The sequence below is a fragment of the Pipra filicauda genome, unplaced genomic scaffold (genome assembly GCF_003945595.2).
Source record: "Pipra filicauda isolate LSUMZ 115617 unplaced genomic scaffold, ASM394559v2 scaffold219_size1829416_pilon, whole genome shotgun sequence".
Lineage (NCBI taxonomy): Eukaryota > Metazoa > Chordata > Aves > Passeriformes > Pipridae > Pipra > Pipra filicauda.
Genome location: NW_024104331.1, coordinates 1,402,329 through 1,419,670, shown reverse-complemented (window position 1 = coordinate 1,419,670; position 17,342 = coordinate 1,402,329). Strand labels below are relative to the sequence as shown.

Genomic DNA, 17,342 nt, shown 5'->3' with positions numbered 1-17,342 from the left:
GAAAGTGGGATGACATCATTTTGGCAGCTCCCTTCACAGAGAAGGTTTAACTGCAGCCTTTTCCTTCATGCCCTTCCAGAGGTTTGGGAACATAGGGCTTGAAAATTAACACTAATTAACATTCCTCACAGAACCAGAACCTGGCGACACTGGGGCTCCATCTCCCACAGACTAATTAATTAAGTCAGAAGGTGCTCTCAAGTTATAGTCAAAACTTGTACATTTTATTCCCAATTCACAGGGTTATTTGCACAGATGGAACACAAAACTCAAGAAGAAAGGATGTGGATGAATAAAACATCAGCATCTTTGATCAAACACACTACAGGGTACAGAGTCTTCCCTTCCTACAATAGTCTCATCAGCAAGAGCATCTTTAGACAAATATTATAGCAATGGACTACAGACTTTTTAAGCAAGTTACAAGATAAATGGAGAAAACCAGCAATTCTCAATGGGTGATTATGTCCTAAAAATGTGTCAATTTATCCCTTTGTATTTCAGAATGTTCGTCTGCCCCATCCCTGGCAAACCCGGCAGCAGCTCCGACTGCCCTGCTCCGAGCACGCTCCGGGCTGTGCCCCCAGACTGAACAGTCAGGAAAAAAGCTCTGTCCGAGCAGAGAGCTCAAAATAACATTGAAACGGAAAAATTCCACTTCCAATAAAACCATGATACTGTACATTAAACATCTTGAAAAGACATAGAAAGGATAACATTGAGCTTTCAGAGACCAGTCTATCAGAGTCCCTAATTAAACACCCAGCTACTTAACCACTAAATTGAAGAGCTTTAATTACCAGTTGGGTGCATGGACTTTAGGTGAAAAAGAAGTTCCAATAGAGCCTTCTATGACTGCTGCCACCCATCGATTTGCTGCAGATACTTTAGAGCACAGCCATTATTTCAGCAGATTATTTTTTTTTTTTTTTTACACACTACTTCAATTCTACAAATTTCGCAGGAATGACAAAAATCTAGTTTACCACAGGAAAAAAAACGCAATTCCCACCGTTCTTGAGACTCCAAAAGAAAGATGCCTAGACATGATCTTTTGTAGCCTGCAATGTTCTTGCATTCCAGCTGTGCATAACCTGCAGGAAGCTTGCACAAGACAGGCTCCTGCTTTTTTTAGGGCAGGACTAGGATACCTGCATCAAGGAAGGGAGATGTTATCTAGATGGGCTGTGGCTTGACTTGCATGAATGCATAAACATTCCCTGCCCTTTTGGCCACATCCTGCTAACTCGTCCCCAACTGAAAGGCCCACAGAACAGCTTCTTCACAATTTTTCCATGGGAGCAAGAACTAGGACAACATCTTTATTCATGCACTCTTGAAACATCGTGGGTTTGTGTTCGGCTTTTCTGGCTTGTTCATATACACAAGTCAAGTCAAAGTTTAGTCCTACCTCTGGGAGAGAAAGAAAGAACCATCAGAACTGGCAGACACTACATTATACTTGCAATGAACTGGATTTTCAAAACAAAAAAAAAAAAATTAAACTGTGCTATACATAAATGTTGAGGCACACAATATAAGGACATGCTGACACAATAGTAAAGGAATAGTTACTGTTATTCTGCAGTCTCAAATCACTCAGCCTGGGCTCGGAGATGTTCTCCGCCCTCCTCCCACTGATCCAGCTCTAATCCCAGCTGGACTAAGGTGAGCATTAACCACCTTGCAGGTCCCTGACAGAAACAAACCCTGCTTTCCCCACCACAGTCATGAAGACCCCTTTTAAGCAGGATTTAGTCGTGAAGACCACACAGATGAAGCTGAAAAGGGTGGGGGGTTCTGCTGTTAGAAGCAGAAAGCTGCAGGATAATTCACAGCTCAGTTTACACAGTGTAAGAGTGTAACAAACTAATTAAGTGCTTTACAGAGCGTTTTTTTTCTTTGAGTGGTAGAACCTCCTCCAGTGCCAGGAGGCAGCTCCATCTCTGAATGTCACCAGCAAAGCTTTGTCACCTCCCACAGAACCACTGCTGGCGCCAGTTTTGATATGGCACCTATAAATTGATAAGGTGACACTATAAATTTGATTCTATTAGCACCTTCAGTTGTTGCTTTTATGTAGTTCATAACCCGGCTAATAAAATCTGAATTATAACCAAAGGACAAGTTCATCCAGCAATAATGAAAGTTAATGGTAAATAAAATTCAATACATTAGACTAAAACTTATGCTTATCATTCTCATTTTGTCTCGTACCCCTTTAAAACTGTGAAAAGACATTTATTCAGATATTAAATGATAAATTCCTGCCTTTACTGAAATACCATAGGAAGGATTTTACTCCATAAGGGGTGCATAGCTCTATTCCTAACCATGCTTTGGAGTCAAATTCTAAAGCTACAATAATTCCAGTGGATCAGTATTTCCTTCATTTTTTTATTACAGCATGTTTGCTAAATTTACAGCAAGCAGAAAATAAGCTGGGTCTGTAGTTATTTTGATCAAAACATCGATGTTTTAAAGGTAGTACACAATATTTGTTAAAAAGAACATATAAAAATACCTTTTTAGAAGCCTCTATAAGAAAGGAAATACAAAGTTTAATCCCACAACTTTCCTCTGCTAGAGCTGCACGCTACTGCTACAGTTTTAAATAGACTTTTTGCTGTTTTTTAAACTATACATCCAGGAAAGTCTACAAAATTAAAGGAACGTGCATATAAATGATTGCATAGCAGAACATGAACATTAACTGCAAACAGTAAAGAAAAAGTTAGAAATACTATCAAACGTACAAAGATTCTACGATCAAACCCCTAAAGCACGTTCCAACACTCCAAAGCCATCTGCACTTCTTTAAAGGCCCTGCTGAAACACTAAACCCAAACCCTAAAACATTTCTCTAAAAAGGAACTTTTGGAAATCAATGTCTTTATATGCTACGACATCAGACAGCGAGGAACACTAAATGTTTGATGCTGGCTTTTGAAAGTAAATAGAAAAAAAAAAAAACCAACACCAAAAGCCATTTCCATAACAAAGGATCTTGCCTTCTAGAGAAATACTGGTGAGATTACACACTGGGTTTGTTATTTTTCACATTCATTTTTCTAAAGATACTGTATTAGTGATAAACTACATAGCTAGAGATGCAGCTCTTGTTCATATCCAACTCCAAACGTTTGTTCTGAAGTAAACCAAAATCTTGTAACCAAACCACTATCAATTCTGAGGAAGGAGTGATTCAGACTTGCTTGACCAACTGCTTTTTGCTGTGTAAAAGCAAGCCTGGTTACCCAGGAAGAGAGATGGCTACGGTTTGATACCTATGAATACACCAACTAACCACAGGAGTCATTGGCATAAAAGTTTAGTTCTTATATACTGTACACACACAACTCGAAACAATCTACTTGTATCTAACAGCAGGAAAACTAAGCAATTTTATGGTTAACTGCTCACTAAAATTTAGAATAGATACAAAAACTGCATAAAATGTACATACAACCTAATATTCAGTTGCTCTGCCGTTTGCTGAAATCTGAATTTGATTTTCCATTTCAAGGTGGGTTTTTTCCCCCCCTCTCACACCTTTAGTAGCAGCCGGGCCAAAGGCAGTGAAGCCTCTGTCCCGACACGTCACGACACTGCACAGCCCAACTCTCTCCCCGTGTTGTACATGCAGTGTCAGTACCACCTCTCCAGGGTTAAAGAGAAATCTCCAAAATATCTCTCCAAAGGGCTCCAATTACCACCCTACTGGTGCTGCTGGTGGGCACGGAGAACACCGAAACCTGCCCCGGAGCCACGGGAACAAACTGCCAGGCTGATTTCCCAGCAGCCAGTGTTGCACTACAACTGTCCAGTTTTCTGTTCTCTCACAAAGTTTAGCGTCAAAAGAACCAGTTAAACAGTTGGTTTAACTGCTCAGCACAAACTGGTACCAATTTCTCTATGGGTGTGACATTTGTAAAAGGACAATGTTGCAAGTTACGATCAATCGACTCATCACCAATATCTAAGCATTAAAAATGCAAATCTTTACAAAAATATACATAGAGACACCACAACCAAATCAGTAGCTGCCCATGACATGTAACCAAGTGGACATTCTCTCTCCCTCTCTCTCTGTCTCTCTCTCTCTCTGTGGCTTCTCAACACTGTTTTAATTTTAACCATTGTGGGCTACAGGGAAAACTGACAAAGAAAATATTTTTTAGCACTGTTGCAACATCATATTCCTGATAATTTAAGTAAACTGAACTGTGTGTAAATGAATCTTACATGCCTAAACCAACATGGAAACACTGTTAGTGGCCACTGGACTTGGGACTAGTCCAAGACCTCGATCTGGATTTTGACCTAGATCTAGAATGTGATCTTGACTGTGATTTGGATCTAGCTGGTTCTTTTTTTCTCGACTCCTTCTCATATCTTGAGCTGGACTTATAGTGTGTTTTAGAATCTGTTTTAGAGGTGCCTCTAGATTTGGTGTGAGATGCAGACCTAGACCGTGATTTAGCCTTCATTTCTTTCTTGGGCTGTGACTTGGATCGTGATCTTGAATTGGACTTAGATCTTGAAAAAGATCGATTGCGGTGTTTGAACCTATCAGAATAAAGGGGAGAGAGGAGATTTGAATGTAAAAACACTATTCTTACACATCTAGTACATCAAAAATTGTTTACCGTTTTTGCAGGAGAAACTTTTTTTTTTTTAAACCTATAGTTAAAGGAATACAGTGATCTAGCTTTCAATTCAAAGGGTGTAAAAAGTGTTTTACCTATCATTGTCCGAATGGCTTCTGCTACGACGAGGTCTTCCCGTAGGTCTACTGCTAAAAAGGTACATCAGAAAAAGTAAACGGTGACAAATACCTATGCAGACACACAAATGCTTCATAAATTCATTTTCAAGCTGTGCATTTTTAAATTATTCTCCAATGAAGCACAGAGCCATTTTCATTCACTGTCTCTGATCTGATGCAGCATGCAAGATATGCAACTCCCACAGGTTACTCCCACGACAGAAAAGGATTATTCACAATTTTATAACAATTAAACAGTCAGTGTGGTGTTTCTCCTCCAGCAGGCTGCTGTGCAGCTGAGGCCAAACACACACTACACACTTACTTTCTGGGACTATAGGATCTTCTATAGCTGTAATCAAAGGAACGACTCCTAGACCGTCTCCTCTCGTAACTGCGACTCCGGGATCGCCGGTATCTGTCATAGTCATCGTAACGAGAGGAACTGTACAGGTTTCTCCCTTCCTTGGCTTTCATTTGATTTGGTGCTGTAAAAAATAGCAATACATAAGTTGAAAAAGAAGCCCTACTTTCCCCCTTAGTGACTAATCCATATATCTGGTGTTTAGCAAACGCTCGTTTGTGATTCTATCAGAGATGTTTAGGAAAGGACACGAGAGGCCACTTTATGCTGCTTTAACCATTGGACAAAAATTAATGCAGCCTCGTGGGCATTATAAATCTAGGGAAAAAAAAACAAACAAAAAAAACCTCAAAAACAGTAAGAAAGGACTAATGCTCCATAAAACCAGAACACAGAACTGGCAGAGGTGATTTCAGGCCAGCTGGAAACTGGTATGTCAGGTCAAACCCATGACCGAGACATTCTAACATTCCTGAATTTACCCAATGAGTGAAAGCTAACAGGGAATTAATTAAACACTCATTTTCCTGATTACACAGCACCAGGCATCACACCTGATCCACAGCTTTCTTTAATGATTAAAAGCCAGCTAATATGGAGGCATCAGTGGATGCCACACAAAGAGAAGTTTGATTCCAAAAGGACCCCCCAGTAAAACAATGCACATTCAATCTGTAGCTTAGTTATTAAAGTAATTAAGAATGAATGAACTTATTAGTGTTCCATTGTATTTCCTCTAAACAGCACAGCTCTCTTTTCTTTGTATCAAATCCCACTCTCATTCAAACCCAAAGACCATGCTCTAAGTATTTTAAACATCCCACACTGTAACAACCACTGTACTAAATGCCTTTAATTATTATGCTTAAGTGCTGCTGCTTACAACACTAAGGGAGACTTAGTTAATGTTGTTCAGAAGCTTATTAGAAATCCCAGTGTTTATACGCAGGACAGAAACTTGTCCTTTAGAGTGTAAAATTTCCATTGACTTCAATAAAAGTTAATTGTGTGTATTTGAGGGAAAACTGGACAGTCAGGTTGTTTCTCTGAGAGCTGTAACTAAAGATCTTTCAGGTACTTTTATTCCCAAGCAGCACACAAGTATTACAGTCCTGGTTTAGATCAGCAGGTTTGTGCCAGGTTTACCAAGAGCATGTTTTGGTTTTATATACTATCTGTACCTCCCTGCAAATTAAGACTATGTACAGAAAAAACAGATTTAGAAGACCTCAGTTTCCTTTACAGTTATCTGTTCAGAAAAGCAGGATTCTGTTCCCTGGTGAACTGAGACACCTTGAAATTTACTTTTATCCTGAAACCAAATGGAAATGAACACGTTACCTGAATCCTGGGAATAACAGAGAACTGCCCAGAATGCTCCTAAGAATGACTGTGGCAAGTGACTGTTGCACTTAGTTATCTGTTTGTAACTAAAACGAGTCATTAATAGTTACTGGATGAAAAGCAAAACATCCACATGCTATTTATATACAAGTCAGAACATATCAGAACAACCAGTAACACATGGAATGCTGTCTGGTGCTAAAATTAAGGGCAAAATCACAGTGTGATGTTACACACACAAGGCACTTACTCTTCCGATCCCCCTGTGCAAACTGGATTTCTATTTGCCTTCCACAAATCCACTTTCGATCCAAATTATGGAGAGCATCCTCTGCATCACGGACATCTTCGAATGTGGGGAGTGTTAAGGTACTTGGGAATTTGAGCAGTTTACACATTTGGTATTTAAAATAAAAATAAAAGTCAGTTATTTTCTAATTTTACAGGCGGCTTTTTTTCAAGTTCTTTTGTCATGCTACGCTACGCACTAGTGAATTATTTTTTTTAATTAACCACCAGCTGAGAACTCCTGTAATAAAATTAAACTCTCATAATATGACCAGAACTTATCCATCAGCAAGCAGTTGCTATGTGATACTCTAACTTTTCTCTTCTCCCACTTGTACTTATGCAAAGAAAATAAAGGTATCCTTTTCCAAATACACTTATTAATGGTCATTTAGTTCTCTTCACTGCACTGAGTTTATTAAAATTAAACCCTATTCCTAAATTATGTTGGACGTACCAACAGTAAATATCAACGTTAGAACTGGGATAAAGCTTTACCAAAGTGGTTTTAAATTGATGTGTGTACAGACCTTGCCCAGGCTGAGGTAAGAGCAGACCCTGCCAGCCCTGCACTGTCAGGCAGGGCCAACGAGCAGGGTCACACATTCATTCTCATGCTGCAATTCGTGCACCTGCTCCAGCTACGGGACCCAAAATCACGAGTTCCCTTCTCCTCGAGGCAACTCAGTTCTCAGCAGCATCAGCTCTGCAGAAGATAAACTGCCCTGCTGTAGCATCTCCCTCGATAAACCCCATTTCATTCAGACCACAGTTACAGGAGCACTCACAAGAGAAATATTACAGGTTTTGTCAATGGACTAAACCAGAATAATTCATCAAATCACTGCTTACATGACAGACAGAAGAAAAACTGTTATTCTGTAGGATACATCAGGTATGACTCCTTTAATCTTGGCCACCATTCAACTTCATCTTGACCTTTAACTCTTTAAGTGCTTGTCAGAAGGACTTGTCATGAGATGCTTGGCCAAAAATGACAGATGGCTTTATCTTTTACTTTGAAAAACAACCTTTTCCCCCTTTTGTAGATAAAGCGAAGCTTTGTCTCCCATTATGGCTTGTCCTTCTTCCAGCTTTTCTTTATTTTTTCTTTTCCCAAACTCTCCCTTCTCTTCAAGCCTGATCCTTAAGAGGTCTTTGGCTTGTCTACTTGCCTTAATTGTTGAACTCTACTCTAAAGGTTCTTTCATGCTTTCTCTTTGGGGTCGCCATTACTGTACAGCTTTACATTCTGAGGCAACAACAGAGGACAGCAAATTAGGGGACAATATTAAAGAAAGAAGTTCACCTAATTTTTTATACAATCTGATTTTGATCAAGTGATTCCAGTTTCCATTTGTTAAATTAACAATATATTATATTGGAATACCAGCCACATTTTGCTAAGCACAACTTTACTTACACACCAGTGATAATTAAAACGTGGCAGACAATTTTGAGTCAGTGATAAATTTGCATTTAAATCATATAATATTAATTTCAGTGACATAAGCAAGCTTTTATATTACTGGACTTGATTTAAGTTTTGCAAAAAAGGCAAAGAACAATTGAGAGAAGTTAATCTTCAAAAATAACGAAACACCACGACATAAGTAAGACACTTATTAGATACAACACAAAAGTAAACTGCTTTTTCATTTAGATTGGTTACCTCTTACACAAACTTGAATTTCAAACTTCAACACCCCTCACTAATGAGCCATCTGAAGAAAGGATATTGAACATAAGCAAATCCTCTGGGACGGCGAGTGTAGAAGTCAAGTGGAACGTAAACATCAACTATAGGCCCATAACGACCAAATTCACGGCGCAAATCTTCAGACCTGGAACATCACAAACAGCTTATATGGTTTTTTTCACTGTTTAAAGTGTTACGAAACATCCACCAAATTTAAAAAAAAAATAAAAATAAAAACCTACAATCAGTAAGACCAACTCTGGTTTTTGGAAGCAGTTGGGAGAGGAGGAAAGTAGCAAAACATTGTTTGAGCAATTCAGCGTTGGGGGAACACTGGGATTCTCTGAATCACTCAAGGCTCGGGATGCTCAGGATATACCCTGGCAGTTGGAAACCAGCCTTCAGCATAACTCAAAGAAGTATCAGCTGAGGAGTGATGCACATCAGTTAATTCAAAGCAGGAGGTACCAGCAAAGGTGGGCAGAAAGCAGGGAAAAAAAGGACTGTTAAGAACTATTATTATTATTATTCAAGTACCTCAAGTAGCTCAACAGTCATTTTGCAACACCCAAACATCAATTATAAGATCCAAATAAACATTACAAGAATGAACCAGTCACCCAAACTCATTTGCATAGAATAATCAATACTTACAACCACATCAAATAGAACAGATCTCGAGTGAGCAACTACTCATGCCCTCAGGACAGTTTTTCCAAGGAATTGGCTTTAGAGATCTGGGACAAAACCGTCCAAGTGCAACTATCCCTGGAACAACCACTCTGTCCTCAACAGAGAGGTTTCTTAATCACATCAGCTTCTTTACATGTATTTTTGTGACATATGAGGACAAAAACCTGTATGAGAAAGACTAATATAATACCATATTTAGAGGGTATAGTGAGTTACTACTGTTTTTTTAGTATTTTTACACTTCTCTTTCTCATCAGTTGCGAAACAAATCTCCACACAGTCAGTGCTGGCAGAAGGGAACTACAACAACCAGCACTGAGACCTCACAATGAAACGATCTCCAGGAACACTGAGCTACCTAATCACAAGCTTATGGTGAAGCCTCAAAAGGATCCACATAATTTTAAAGAATTTTAAAGAATCGTCCTCCTCATCTGTTCTTACAGTAAATTAAACGACTGGAAAGAGAAAATTCATGCAGAAAAAAAAAAAAGAAAAAAATTATTTTGAAGCTATTTACACTTTTAATCACAAGGTTCCTAATTCATTCCATTCCACCGTGCCCACGCTGCTGTTATTTGCTGAGCAACTTTGATACAAGTCGTCCAGGCAGAGAGTTGGAAAAGTTGCATTTTGTAGAATTATATCTCGCAAGGGACTTCTATAAAAATTCTACAAAAAAATCAACAACACACGAGTGCTCTGACACGGGCCCTCCGCACCAAAATGCTCTATAAATGTCCCACAACTGACAACACTAAAGAAACACGATAAACTGCAAAAGAGGAATGGAGAAAATAGCAGCTTACTGAAAACACCTAAATAAGAACCCGTGTGATGCGCACTTCGAGATTATTTTAATTCTCCGTGAGGAGTTCTCTCACTGCACGTTCTTAGTCCTCACGGGGTCTCGCTACAACGCGGTTATAACGGAGAACAAGCGCCGCTTCCCCTGCTCCGTCCTGAGCATTTAACGCAGGAACATTCCACCTGAACCGGCTGCGGTTCCCGCACTAACGGAACCGGCCACGCCAGGCATTTTGGGGCATAAACGCGCTATTTTCTCACAATCTAACTACAACGCTGCTTTTTCAAGAAGAGCATTCCCAGCTTCAGCGGGGCAACATCCCGCTTGGAATCTCCCGCTCAGCGGCGGGTGCGGGAGTCTCCACTTTCTCGCGGCCCAGCTTTGTTCTGGAAGGCGCTGTTTGGGAAAACGGGATCCTCGTGGAGAAGGCGGGGAACGGGCAGCACCGTGAGGAGCGCAGCGAAATGGACGGCAGGGAGAGAGGAGGGAGGGAGACAGGAATGCGGGGGGAGAGAGAGAGCGGGCCGGGCTCGCCGCGGGGGGACCCCCGCGCGCGCGGCCTAGCGAGCCCGCCAAAGCCTGCGCGAGCCCCCGCTCCGCCCCCACTCACCGGGTGTCGTCGGCCACGTTCCGCACGAAGAGCGAGGTGTTGGGGGGCCGCAGGTAGCGGGACATGTCGGCGTCGGCGGTGAGGGGGAGGAAGGAGGGAAGGAGGGAGGGCGGCGCGGCCCGGGCGCGGCGGGAGCGGCTGAGGCGACCTGAGGGGAGCTGCACCGCCCGCCCGCCCGCGCGCCGCCTCTCGCGAGACTTCCCGCGCGCGCGGGGGCTTCCGGCGAGAGCGGAGCGCGGCGCCAAAACCTGCCCCCTCTCCCTCGGTGGGGGCCGCTCCGCGCATGCGCCGAACTCGATCTCCCCCTTCGCCACGAGCGGGAGCGCGCGGTCCCGCGCCTCGGCGCGCGCCGCGCGTGCGCAGTACGTTCCCCGCGCGCCGGGCCACGAGCGCTCGCTTTTCCCGCCGAAAAGGAGGAGAGGTGGGGGTGAGGGCAAGATGGCGGCGGAGCCCACCCGTGAGGGGAGAGGGGGCTCCCGCCTCACGCAGCTGCCTCAGGGCGCCATGGCCCCCTCCTGTGCGCTCATGTGTACTCCTGTGTGCTCCCTGGTGCTCCTGTAATATATGTACTCCTCTGTATACTCCTGTGCACAGCAAACTGAGACTGTGTACTCCAGTGGACTCCTGTGCACTCATGTGTGCTCCTGTGTACTCCTGTAATATGTCTTCCTGTGTACTCCACCACAAACTGTGACAGCTTCAACCCACAGCCCTCTTCCCTCACTCTTGAGCCACTTGAGCTCCCCTTGAGCCACTTCCTGAGGCGCAAAGGATTGCAGTTCTCTGGCCCCCGTTACCCACAGTGAGCCCCGGGAGTTTTTATTGTACTGTTGCAAAATGTAGAAGAAATTCTTTGCGGGGAGAGTCATCAGACATTGCAATGGGCTGCCCATCTAGATGGAGGATTCACCATCCCTCGACTTGTTTAAGAGGCTGGATGTGGCACTCAGAGCTATGGTCTAGTAGGTAAGGTGGTGTTAGGTCAAAGGTTGGACTCCACGATCTCAGAGGTCTTTTCCAACCTAGTTAATTCTGTGATTCTGTAATATGTAAAAATTTTCTTAGAAAGGGATGTTCTTTTATGTTTGGTCTTCGTATACTTTCATGCCTAATCAGCAAAAAGGGAGATTTAATCTGAAACAAAAAAGGGAGATTTAATCTGAAACAGAGCAGCTCCATGTGCCAAAAAACCCCAAATTAATTGTTGGCAGAATTGCCTTGTTAAGATTTAGGGCTGGACATACTTCAATGATCTCAGACTTAGGGGGAGGTTAACAGAGCTTGGCGAGAAGGATGTACCACTGATAGTGGACGCAAGGAATGCTGAATTTATGGGCCACAAGGACATCTGGCAGAACTCCCAAGATAAGGAAGAAACTAATAAAGACAGCAACTGTGCTGAAATCAGATATTATTTCTTACCACCCTCATGTGACTCACCACATACAGGAGGAGAAATGGCAGATCTGTGACCAAACTGTCACAAGATTTGATGAAGGGTTCAATGAAGTGTGTTTGCATTTCATGTGAGGGATTTTCAGCAAACTGCTGCTGGGACTGAAAGGCTTGGAGTTGTTGCAGCCCTGATGTCTGCCACTAGTGGATTTTCACTTTTTTCTTTAATATTCATGAATGAAAACTGGTGGGTGGACATTGCTGTTCATATCCTGGCAATCTCACGCTCAGAATTGCATGGGTTTTACAGTTTTTGAATGACAAATGAAGTTCAATCACACACACAGGAGATGTGTGTCAGCTATATACACAACTCTTCCAAAAAAAAAAAAAGAGGAGTTTATGGTGGTTATACACTCAGTGGTCTGTTCAGGATTCTGCAGAAAAGAGATGGGGGTCTCTGAATTTTTAGTAGATTAAAATTAAAATGGCTTAATATCAGTTAAAGTTCTAAACAGGATTAGTGTGTTTTTAGTGTGTAGTATCTACAATCTATAACTTGATAAATCACTTTTGTGTTCCAGTTGTCACTGATTGAGGTTGAATAGATGTGAGTTTGCCAGATTGTGTCAAGTGTGCTGGGAATATTTAGGTAGGTACTGAACCAAAATAACACCTTCATGTTTCTTTTCAAAGCGAACACACATATACACATTTTGCTTTAATGTCATCAAAGCAAATCCCTGTTGTACTGTAACAAGCTTTAAATGAGTAATGAATGATCTCTGCATTGGTTTAGAAATCAACCCGAAATGTCTCGTATTTTCCATCCTACATTTACAGATACAGCTTTTGATCAGTGTTCTGTGAAGTTACTGTTGGAAAACCACATTGTGTGTTTGGTTTCAGGGTGTAGTTTGCAGCAGTTACCCAGCAACTCCCAAACAATGGTGGCGAGCTCTTGGATGGCTTTTTGCAGCTCTGGTGCTTTAGAGCAGCCTCCTCCTCCTCCCTGAGTTCTACCAGCCTTGATTTCTCTGCTGTTGATCTTATTTCTGTGCAACTCTCCCATGGAATTTAATTCTGGCTGCAAGAGTCTACTTAGCATTAGAACTGCCTGGGAAGCAAAATGAACACAATGATCCTTTATGCCAGTAACACTCCCCATGAGAACAGCCTTATCCCAGAATAAGAATACACTTCCCAAGTTGCTTGTACCCCACTGTAAGTGTTACTAACTAAAACACAGCCTCCCCCTCACAAACTGCTCTTCTAGCACAGGAACATGTACACTCAGCACTCTTAATTGGAATGGAACGTCTCCATGAGGCTTTGAAATGGCATAATCAGTCCAGGAGCTTTTTTTCATGGAGATCTTACACCCGAGACCAACTGTAAGAAATCTGCAGTGGCTTGTATAAGTATGAAATGGGGCTGCTGATATAATAGTAGGAGCTGCTCAGCAGGGAACAGAGAGATGGTTCTAGGCACAGGTCCTGTGCGTTTTATACTTCAGTAGAGACACAGAGTCTGAACAAAACAGTCTGGTTTACTTGAGCTTCCCAAACTGGGACTGTGACAAGATCCTGGGAGTTCGTTGCAAACAGAAAGAATTTTTAATTCTCTTTGCTCTTGTAGTGCCTCATTTTTTTTGTTAATTGTACTCATATGCAGTTCAGAATAGGAACAGCCACCCTATTATTACTTTGTAATTGTTAATGACTGTTAAATACATCAGAGCTTTTAAAATACCACTGTTTCCATTCCTGTGACATGTGGTGCAGATCAGCTCCACAAATGTCTGCTTGTTCTTTGCTGGCCAGGTTATAGAGAAAGTGGTTTAGTAGAAGACTAAACTTTATTAAACACAGGAACTAAAGCTGAATATGTTTGGTGAGTATGTAAGAAATCAAGAAGCATTTATATAGCTTTTGTCTGCTCCCAACTATTATTGTGATTAACTGGAACATCATGATTTTTTTGTCCAGGTTTGGTTGTCTGGGAGGCAAAATTTGTCACTGAGTACAGAAGGGATCTGTGAGAGCACTCAGGGAAAACAGTCCTATAATAATGGGAAGTGATGCAGGTGTGAAAGGAGAGCAGAAATCATAATTATTTCCTGTGCTGTTTTTTCAGATAACAAAGATCACACTTTGTGGAAAGTGCACTTTATTTTAGGTATGTAGAGATATCACAAAAGAGATGGTCTGTCTTTAAACTTTCTTGCTTCTTCTGACCAGTGTTACTCCACCAGATGTTATAGTCTGTAGAAGACAAATATACATAATTTGTTTTTCACTTAGACTTTAGGAAATCTATTTGTAGCTAAGTGACATTTCTGTAATTCATGTATAAATCCATCTTAGTCCACAGGAAAATACAGTCACAACACCTGCCTATAAATATAACATTCATACCAGGGAAAAATGTTTACAGTACCAGACCTGAAGACAGAAAATCTAAATATAAATGCCTTCATCAACCCCATTCTATTGCTATCTTGCTTACTTAATGTTAGAAAAGTAGTTTTCTAACTCAGATGTTATTATATTCCTTTGGACCTTATACCCTCTAAGACCTGAGGAAATTGTGTGTCCAAACCATATAACTTTTATGGAATTAGTTGTGCTCCTTGGATCCATCTTTACGTAAGGGGACACTTCATAGAAGCCCAACGAGCTTCACTGTAGAGCAAAGCTCTTTGTCAGCACTAAATAATTTAGAGCTGAAGAACTTTGAAGAATTGAGGTGGAACGAGGGCACTGTGAATGTTCAGGTTTGACTCAGCCCTTACTGTCCTTTCAGAGGTGCTGCTGGAGCCAGAGCTGGGGGGACACACTGCTGTGGTAATCCAGGGAATTTATAAGGAGCCTTCCTGCAGCTCAGCAGCTAAAACCCTTCACACTTCAGTGCCTGGAGTTGGCCCCATGGTAGTAATTAATAAAGGGATTTGTTGAGCAGGATGTGTTAAATATATGAGCAATATCTAAAGGAGAATCATCTGCATTGGGCTTAATAAGAAAAATGAATAATAAAGAATACTAATAGTGTTTTCCACTATCTGGTTGGTTTGATATGTTTAAATTCTGTACTTGCACGTGTAGGAATTCTGCAAGTAATGTGATTTTGGGGCCAGGATTTTGAGCCTACACTAAGAGCTAATCAACCTGTTTTCCATCAGCATTTTCCTCAATGTTCTTAATTGTGTTATTTTCTAACACTTACCTCCACCATTTCATTTCCTTTAACTTCTTGCTCGTGAGAGAATTTATCTGATTTGCACACAAGCTTCCCGTTGACCAAGTTCACAGTGCACTGTTGGAACACAGATTTTGGAACTCGATTAGAATCAGTACAGGACTAGCAAATAGAAAACAAACCATACTGATGTTCCCTATTCACATCTGCTGATTTAAACGGGAGACCAGGGCATTGGAATGGCAGTTTTAGAAGACACATTTCTGCTGGTTGAAGGGATAGAAATGTTTGCAGAAACTGAAGCACAGGGGTGAAGAAAGAGGAGCCCCATTCCTGAATCCATTACCTTCAGCTTCCTGCCATCCATGGTGGTGATGTCGGCCTCTTTGCCCAGGGTGAAGGAGTTAGTTACAGATTGCTTGGGTGTTTTTGATGTCACAACAAAGTCATTTCCTTTTTGCTGTATTTCCACGACAGGCTTAATGTCTTTGGCCACTTTGATGATGTCATCTGGCAACCCTGTAAAAACAGGCAAAACGGGACTTTTTCCGTTATGGAGCGGTTGTGTTGATAGGAAACAGCCAATTCTTTTCTCCAGTAAAGGCACAAAAGGTACAAACCAATCATAGAAAGTGATGTCTAAGTTAAAAAACAAATCCTGTTGTGGATTCCTCACTCCCCTGTGGGCATTTGGCTCCATTCCTTCTAGTCTGGATAGATTTTGACACTGTGTTTGTTGATGGTGTGTCAGAATATGCGTTGTTTCTGTCAGTAACATCTGGCTACATGAGGACATTTCTCAGTGACAAAAACTGTGTGTATTGTTGTTTTCCCAGGGAGATTGGAGGTGGATCTGCCTAGACAGAGCTGCAACAGTGTGAGTACCTCAGACTCCCTTACTGGGGTTCCCTGGTGTGATTTGAGGGTGTCACAGTTAACAGGAGAGGGGCTGGTTCAGGCACCATACTGTCAGACTGGGCTCTTTACTGGAACTGAATTTTACTCTCCTGAATATCCCTTACATCCTCTTAAAAACACCAACGGGAAGGTTTTTTTGGGATTGTCAAGAAGGTAAGTGCATTTTTGTTGAAGTAGCACCTTTCAATCATAACCATGAGTGGATTCCTCACAGATTACTGACACGTTAATCACTCACAGATCACTAACCAGCTTCACACATGGTAATCACACACAATTCCTGACCAGCTATCACATAAGTTAATCACTGGTGATTAACTGCAGAAAGGGCCTGAGCACCAGTAGCACTTTGGGCAGCTGAACACGTCATCAACAGCTTATTTCTAGTTAAATGTATTTATAAAGTTATATGTTAATAAACACAAGTTCATCTCTAGCATAGCTCTTCTTTCTTGAGGAACTCACCTAACATCAAAATAGGAATTTGACTGTTATCTGTAGCCCTTCTACATCAATTTTGATGATTCTCAGCTTCTTTTCATGTCCAAATTAGATATAACAGTCTTAACCAGGCAGTGGGGGAAAAAAAGTCAAAACCCCCCGAAAGCTGTGATGCAAAATGTGTGGTGCAAATGATGTCAGGAGGAACCAGGCACTTACCCAGAGCTTTGAGAAAGGGCTCGAGGTTCTCCTGAGCGTAGACCTGCCAGGTCCCAGCGAAGGCCATCGTGTGACACGGGGCGAGGGCTCTCCCTGCTCACTGGGGTGCTATTTATGGAAGGGGACAGGCCAGCCCAAATTGTCAGGTGGCTAATTATTAACTGGGAAATGACAATTATTAATCATTTATTTGTTCTTAATGATCATAACCTCTAGTTCGTTCTGCTCTGTGGAAAGCCTCACCTTGACGTTTGGGGTGTTGTGGGTCACTGACCCCACTTCTAATTAGCCATGATTGTTGTAAAGTGGTGCATAGCTTCATTTGTATTTTTTTAGTTCACAGCTTCTCTCTTTTATACATTTTACTGTGTTTTGAATGGAATTCTTCAGATAAAATGCCATACTTTACGATAGGCTGAGGTAATTACTGTTGCACTGCAGGAACTTCCTAATTATCACAATATTCACTTGAACCTTAAATGGCAAATAGTGAATTAATAAAATCCACAGCTATTTCTTCCAAAATTGTGGGTCTCCAATTGCTTGAGATCAGGGAAAATCATGTTAGAGTGGGACATCAGTTATGACTCTATCCAG

At 41.6% G+C, this 17,342-nt stretch overlaps 2 protein-coding genes and 1 long non-coding RNA gene across 8 annotated transcripts in view; 1 reads left to right on the top strand and 2 right to left on the bottom strand.

Moving 5' to 3' along the window:
• Positions 1-202: 202 nt before the first annotated feature.
• SRSF10 (serine and arginine rich splicing factor 10) lies at positions 203-10,767 on the bottom strand. 5 transcript variants are annotated; one of them, XM_027740177.2, is made up of 7 exons: positions 10,575-10,699; positions 8,504-8,608; positions 6,727-6,830; positions 5,094-5,256; positions 4,745-4,798; positions 4,468-4,569; positions 203-1,413 (listed from the first exon to the last, which is right to left on the bottom strand). In XM_027740177.2, the coding sequence occupies exons 1-7, from the start codon at positions 10,637-10,639 to the stop codon at positions 1,395-1,397; spliced, it is 612 nt and encodes a 203-aa protein (XP_027595978.1). In that variant the 5' UTR covers positions 10,640-10,699; the 3' UTR covers positions 203-1,394. The 5 variants fall into 5 exon arrangements, with proteins under 5 accessions (XP_027595978.1, XP_027595979.1, XP_027595980.1 ...); XM_027740178.2 differs by lacking the exon at positions 4,468-4,569 and having other exon boundaries at positions 10,575-10,767; XM_027740179.2 differs by lacking the exon at positions 4,468-4,569 and having other exon boundaries at positions 4,745-4,795; positions 10,575-10,737.
• A 203-nt stretch (positions 10,768-10,970) lies between these two features.
• LOC120323245 overlaps positions 10,971-17,342 on the top strand; it is a 41,790-nt gene continuing 35,418 nt past the window's right edge. For both annotated transcript variants that reach the window (XR_005563548.1, XR_005563547.1), the window contains exons 1-4: positions 10,971-11,540; positions 12,554-12,621; positions 14,106-14,147; positions 16,004-16,044. This is a non-coding gene — a long non-coding RNA (uncharacterized LOC120323245). The remainder of the gene's footprint in view (positions 11,541-12,553; positions 12,622-14,105; positions 14,148-16,003; positions 16,045-17,342) is intronic.
• On the bottom strand, positions 14,122-16,835 carry LOC113997948 (fatty acid-binding protein, liver). The gene is made up of 4 exons (XM_027740189.2): positions 16,746-16,835; positions 15,514-15,686; positions 15,195-15,284; positions 14,122-14,233 (listed from the first exon to the last, which is right to left on the bottom strand). Exons 1-4 carry the CDS (start codon positions 16,810-16,812, stop codon positions 14,183-14,185), a joined length of 381 nt encoding a protein of 126 aa, XP_027595990.1. The 5' UTR covers positions 16,813-16,835; the 3' UTR covers positions 14,122-14,182.

What these genes read in the sequence shown, in the direction of transcription:
- LOC113997948 (XM_027740189.2), bottom strand. Translation starts at nt 16,812, where the DNA reads ATGGCCTTCGCTGGGACCTGGCAGGTCTACGCTCAGGAGAACCTCGAG. An exon ending in GCCCTTTCTCAAAGCTCTGG is followed by an intron (nt 15,687 to 16,745) that starts GTAAGTGCCTGG and finishes CTGTTTTTACAG; the next exon opens with GGTTGCCAGATGACATCATC. An exon ending in TGGATGGCAGGAAGCTGAAG is followed by an intron (nt 15,285 to 15,513) that starts GTAATGGATTCA and finishes GTGTTCCAACAG; the next exon opens with TGCACTGTGAACTTGGTCAA.
- SRSF10 (XM_027740175.2), bottom strand. Translation starts at nt 10,639, where the DNA reads ATGTCCCGCTACCTGCGGCCCCCCAACACCTCGCTCTTCGTGCGGAAC. An exon ending in TGCACAGGGGGATCGGAAGA is followed by an intron (nt 5,257 to 6,726) that starts GTAAGTGCCTTG and finishes TATTTTTTACAG; the next exon opens with CACCAAATCAAATGAAAGCC. An exon ending in AGCCATTCGGACAATGATAG is followed by an intron (nt 4,570 to 4,744) that starts GTAAAACACTTT and finishes TTATTCTGATAG; the next exon opens with GTTCAAACACCGCAATCGAT.